The 6000-nt window shown below is 57.4% G+C and overlaps 1 protein-coding gene across 1 annotated transcript in view; it reads left to right on the top strand.

Moving 5' to 3' along the window:
- Positions 1-6000, top strand: part of LOC102869902 — a 31213-nt gene that overhangs the window by 1304 nt on the left and 23909 nt on the right. The window contains exons 2-5 of the mRNA XM_006894710.1: positions 69-643; positions 1150-1260; positions 2340-2437; positions 3247-3305. Of these exons, the coding sequence (XP_006894772.1) occupies positions 69-643; positions 1150-1260; positions 2340-2437; positions 3247-3305 (843 nt within the window). The remainder of the gene's footprint in view (positions 1-68; positions 644-1149; positions 1261-2339; positions 2438-3246; positions 3306-6000) is intronic.

The following is a 6000-nucleotide window of genomic DNA, read 5'->3' as shown; positions in this document are numbered from 1 at the left end:
GCTCCCGCCTCCCGGGCCCGGCGCCCTCGAGTCTTCGGAGTTTGCGGAGCGCAGCCGTTTAAATTTAGCGCTTTGGGCTGCCTGGAGAGAGGGCTCCTGGCGGAGGAAAGATGGGGGCGGGCGCCGGGGAGAAGCGCTGCCCGCTGGGCGGTCGGGGCACCGGGCACCAGCTCGCACCGCCTACCCCGGCCGGGCACAGGACTCGGGGTCCGCCCGGGGGACTTAAGCGCTGAAACTGCCCCTGGGCCCCGCCTGCCCTTCCCGAGACCGGAGCTGATGTGGTTTCGCAGCGAGGGCCGTTGTTTTTGTTCTCCGTGCGGGGGGCTGGGGGACATTCGGGGCCGGGGGCGCGTGGCTTTCCGGCCGAAACGCGCTCCGGGCCCGCATGGTTCGGTGGTCTGCGCGCAGGGCGCCTCCCTGGCCTCCGAGGGTCCGAGCCGGCTCCGCCCAGGCCAGGCCCGAGGCCCCGCCGGTCGCGCTTGGGGCGGACTTGGGAGAACTCCGGGCCCCGGTTTCAACTTCACGGATTCCCTTCGTTTTCTCATGGTCTCGCCAGAGTCCGGGAGGCAGAGGCGCAGCCACGCTGTCCCCGAGTGTCCGCGCCCGGCGCGCGCCCCGTCCCCGCTATTGAGAACCCTGGAAGGTGGGCAGGCCGCGTGGCGGGGTGTTTATATTTCGGGGTGCCGTTTCTGGAGTCGCGCCTCCAGCTTAGCCGCGAGGAGGAGGGCGAGCCTCGGGGCTGGCGATGTCACAAGTTCGCTGTCCTTTCAGAGTCAAACCCAACAACAACAAAAAAAAAGCAAGAGGGAGAAAAAAATCAATAAAATCCACGTGCTCCCGGGCCTCCTATGGAAAGCCGGGTCTGCGGGTGGCCGGATGCCCGGCCGTGGGCTGGGTTTGGCTCCGACGGGACAAAGAATTTTCAGAACCGGGAGAAAAGAGGTTTCCTGAAGTTGGGATCCGAGTGGCCCGGTGGACCTCGGGGCTTCCCAAGCTTGGTGGCCCGAGTGGAGCCATTTAAAAATGGCAGAAACAGCCGCCGGCTCACACAGGGAGAGGCCAGCCCGTGGACTCCTCCCCCGTAGGCGCCCCGCCTGGAAGGCCAAGAACTGAGGGGTGTCTCCAAGCCCCTTCTGTCGCTGTCCCCAGGGCCTGAGAACCGGCCTTTCTCTGCCCCAGGGGAGGCCTGGCCAAGGTCCCCACCTCTACAGCTGCTCCTGCACGCCCACCAGCTGCTGCGCTCCCAGGGCAGATGGAGAGGTGGGGTTGCGGAAAAAGGGACCAGGCCTGGGACAAGGATGTCCTTTAAAGACCTCAGCGGTGGGAACCGACTGCAACTTTCCCTCAGAACTTCCCCAGCCTTTGTGAAGGCTCACCCCTTGGGGTGGGTGGGTGGTCTCTTGGAAGCGCCTCTTGGCGCATAGGCTGGTCCTGGTGCTGCCTGCCTTCTGAGGCATCTCTCAGTGGGCCCGAACCTGCAGACTCTGGGTTCTCAGTCACATGTGTGAATTGTTTGCACCTGGGCACTCCTGGCCTGCTGGTGTTCATTGTCAAGTCCGTTGTGACACGTGGGGACCTGTGGACACAGAGTAGAAGGGATTTTTCATGTGATTTTTCAGGCTGTGAAGTTTTCAAAGCAAGTCATCAGGCTTGTAATGTGAGGCCTCACGGGGTAGGTTTGAACTGTGAACCTTCCACACAGGAGCATTCATGAAATAAATATTAACAGAAACCAGGTAGAACTCTGACTGTAAAGCCTTGTTGCTTATGTGTCTGTCTGTCTGTCTGTGTCTGTGTCAGAAACCTGGTAGACCTCTGACTGTAAAGCCTTGTTGCTTTTGTGTGTGTGTGTGTGTGTGTGTGTGTGTTTCTCTCTCTCCTTCAGGGCCAAAAAAGAGAATTAAAAATAGGGTCCAGCGCACAACCTGGGCCTGGGGGCTGTGCCTCCCTTGACCTTTTGTAACGACTGCTCCAGTGTGCAGCTGAGGTTTGGGGTTGTTTATTAACGGTGTGGCCGTCAACCATGCGTTTAACCATGGTGGCACTTGGGCTGCCAGATTTAGCAAGCAGAAATGCCAGCCGTCTGCTTGCATTTGAATTTCAGATCAACAACCCTCACCTTTTTTTTTTTTAATATAATATGCCCCCTGCAATATTTCTGCATTTGAGTTTCAGATGAACCCTCTCTATTTTATTTAGCTATGTCCCATTCAATAGTTGGGAAATAGTGCAGGACACGAGCTGGAAAAAGAAATAATTCTTTATTGGTCTGAAATTAAAATTTGACTACTTCGTATTTCGTAGATGTCTTTGTATTTTTAAGCTCCTTTGTGGCACAGAACAAGCCCTGGTGGTGCAGCGATCAAAGAATTTGCGTACCAACCAAAAGATCAGTGGTTCAGACCCACATGTGTGCTCCTCGGACGGCGTGGCCATGGTGGGAATTTGTCCTGTCAGGGGTCATGAGCCAGACCTGCTCTAAGGCCAGTGGTTTGGGCTTCCCTTTGTGCCCTGTTTTATCTGGAGGACAGAGGGATCTGTGGTTCCGTGTTCCAGGTACACACAGTGCGATGGTCTCCTCAAGGCTCAGTGACTCCCGGGCCCCCCTGTCCTGCCAGGCTGGCCCCCCAGTCCAGGACACCAGTGGCACGGCCCCTCTCATCTGAGGCTGCAGACCCTTCTGTGGCCCGAGGCAGGTGGGAGGAGAAAGAAAATGGTGAAGCTCTGGGTCGAGGAGCCGAGAGGGAGTACCTGGGCAGGGGGGCAGAGGATTCAGTCAAGAAGTGGCCTCAGGGGTCAGGGTCCGAGAGTTCGAACCCTCGGCGTGTCATGAGACCAGAGAAATCTGCTTTCCACCAGGACTTCCCACTGCCCCTGGGGGACTGACCACCTAGAGGGTCTTCTTCAAGGGACCAGCCGGCCAGGCTGAGCTGCGACAACCAGGCCTAGATGGCATTCCCCAGGTGACAAGGGTTAAGCCCTGGTAATGAGCCTCGTGTGAGGGACTGGTCCCTCTGGTTGCCCTTGGACCTGGGCCTGGTGGGAGAGGGGAACTACCGTGCCTGGAAAATGTGGGTTCACATAAGAGCTTGTGAGATGGGAACATTGGGGTGCCTGTAGTTTACCTGGGAGTCTATGCTGGAGGAGCTTTGAGGTGCTGCTGTTCACCTGGGAACCTGTGAGATGGGAACCTTGGGGGCTGTGCCCCTGCAATGGGGGGCCTCTTATGGGGTCTTGTCTCTGTAGGCCATGGTTGGTGGGGCGCAGGGAGGTCAAAGGTGCAGCTTTGAGGGTGGCTTGGCGAGGTGAGTGCGGCCTGGTGGTCGTGACTGTTCCAGTGCCCACAGGACCCAGGCCTGTGTGCAGCCTGTGGTCTGAGGGGCCATCTAGAAGGGCTGTCACACTTTAGGGGACAGAGGGACAGATCGGCAGACTTTTTTAAGTGTGGAGTCTGATTTCTTGCCCCCCGCTAAACATTAATTAAACATGTTTAGTAGTATTCAGGTCAGAAACCTACCTATAGTGTAGAGACGCCGTGAGAGGTCATGGATGGAGCTTCCAGCCCTCGCTGGGAATGTTCTGGAAGGAAGGCTTTGGGGGCAGATCGGGCCTGGGGTCCATGAGGTATTTCTTGGTGTTCCACTAGACACCCCTCTTAATTCCCTGGTACTCGAGGGTACACCTGAGCCGCATGGCCCCCGTCCCTCTTTGTGGCCGCTGGTGGGCATTGGCCCGGACGGCAGGTCTGTGGACACTTCACTGTACACACGTGGAGATGCAGATTTAAAAAAAAACACGGTGTTTAATCTCCAAGTGACTTTGGGGACGCTGATGGAAAGGTTGCCACCTGGGGCAGAGGGTGGCCGAGAGCCTGGCTGCTGTCCCCTCCTGACCTGTGGTGGCCTGACAAGTCCCCAGGCAGCAGTGGCGTCTGGGAACATGAACCCTGGCTCACGTGGCCTGTAAGACCTGGCCCTCAGGCCCACTTCCTGTCCTGCAAGGTGTCTTGTGGGTCGCAAACCAGTGACCTTTTTAACATAGTCACCCCTTTGATTAAGTGGCCCAGCTGCGGGCTGAGGGCTCCTGGACAGGCAGTGGTGTTGGCCGTTTGCTTGGGATTCCAGGAACGTGTCATCATTGCGGACAAGGGCTCTGTAATAGCGGATGGTGCCGAAGGTGGGCTCTGGGGTCGGCTGAGCCTGGTTCTTGTGCCTCTTGTTAGGTGTGTGACCAGGGGCAAATGGCCTAGCGTGTCTGGGCCTCCCGTTTCTGTAAGTACAGACTGGGGCAGCCGTGGCCCCCAATCATGCAGCACTGGGAATTCAGGGTGGTGGCTCGTGACGACAGCGTCAGCACCATGCCTGGTCCAGGTACGAGGGGCTTCACTGGTCACCACCGCTGTTCCCAGAATGTCCCTTGTCCTTTCCAAACGTCTGTTACTCAGAGTGGTTAAAGGACAGGTGAGTGGGTTGTCCCTCTGCCTCTCCGAGGTAGAAGCGGGGTGATGGGGGCAGGAGAGGCTGCTCCCGAGAGCACTGTGGCTCGAGGCCTCGGGTTCTCTGCAGGTCCAGTGGGGAAGGGGACGCTGCCTGTCGCCTGAGGAACAGATCAGAGACTCTCTGGATGCAGACAGTCAAGCTGCTTGGCTACTAGGCAAAAGGTTGGAGGTTTGAATTCACCTAAGGGCACCTTGAAGGCAGACCTCAGAGCACTTGAGAAGCTTAGGGGTTCCCCCGAGTCGGAACAACAAGCCTGTGGTTTTTTTTGGGTTTTGTTTCTGTACAGTGCTGAACAAGTAGAAGGTAGAAATGGTCACTGCTGCTGGGGGCCTTTGCGTTCCGTTCACAGCTGCTTCATGTGATGGAGGGGACCGCCCTCGGGGGTTCCTCTCTAGTCCGTAATCACCAAGGGGCAGACATCCAGGCCTCTCCCCACTTGCTGCTGGGTGAACTAGAAAGTCAGCGAGAGCTGCTGGATGGTCACTCCGAAAACCACCGCCTAACAAGTGTCCCCTGAGCCAACGTGGCCCCTGACCTGGGATGACCACAGCCCCAGGGTGGCCCTCGTCCAGAAGGGTAGAGCAGAGCTGCAGGGCAGGTTCCGAGGCTGCAGTCCTTAGAGAAACACCACGCAGCGTCCGCCTGGGGAACGGCTGGTCACTAGCTGAGTGCTTTAACCCCAGTGCCACCAAAAGGGTCACTTCTTGTCATCGTCACTGTTGCATCAGAACTGACCTGTGGGTGACCCTGCAGCGGGCTTTCAGAGGCCGTAAATCACACAGGAGGAGATTGCCCATCCTTCTCCCACGGAGCTGCTGGTGGACTTGAACTGGATGCCGTTGGGATTGCAGTGCTGATGTATTTTTTCCTTCTTTTTTCTTTTTCTTGTTGTGTACCGTCAAGTCGGATCCGACTGGCACAGGAGGAGATTGTCCCTCCTTCTCCAGCGTAGCATTTGGTGGATTTGAACTGCACACCTCTGGGATTGCAGCGCAGCTTCTTGCCACTAGGCCACCAGAGCTCCCCAAGCAAGGCTTTATTTCCCAAGATGACTCTGGGTGGACTGGTTAGCAGTTGGTTAACTATTTGCAGTGCTCAGGGCTCACTAGTCATAAGAGACCCAAGCAGTGTGACACCAGGCCTCACTCCAGTGGGGAAGGTGCCCGGGGGAGCTTTGGGGTGTCTGTGGCCCCATTTTCCTCCAGCAAGGAAGGTGTTGTGTCTGGTGTGCTTTGGGGTGTCTGTGCCCTCCGTTTCCTCCAGCAGCGAAGGTGTGGTGACTGAGCAAGTTTTGGGGTGTCCGTGGCCCCACTTTCCTCCAGCAGGAAAGGTCCCCAAGAGAGCTTTGGAGTGTCAGTGGCCTCAGTTTCCTCAAGCAGGGAAAGTGTGATGCCTGAGGGAGCTTTGGGGTGTCTTTGGGGTTCACTGTTTGGAGTGTTCATGCACCCAGAGCACCCCTAGGTGAGAAAGCCTTTAGGGGTCAGTGGCCCATGAAGGGCAA

The sequence above is a fragment of the Elephantulus edwardii genome, unplaced genomic scaffold (genome assembly GCF_000299155.1).
Source record: "Elephantulus edwardii isolate Elephantulus edwardi_28Jun2011 unplaced genomic scaffold, EleEdw1.0 scaffold00148, whole genome shotgun sequence".
In the NCBI taxonomy this organism is placed as follows: Eukaryota; Metazoa; Chordata; class Mammalia; order Macroscelidea; family Macroscelididae; genus Elephantulus; species Elephantulus edwardii.
This window is presented reverse-complemented; position numbering and strand designations above follow the sequence as displayed.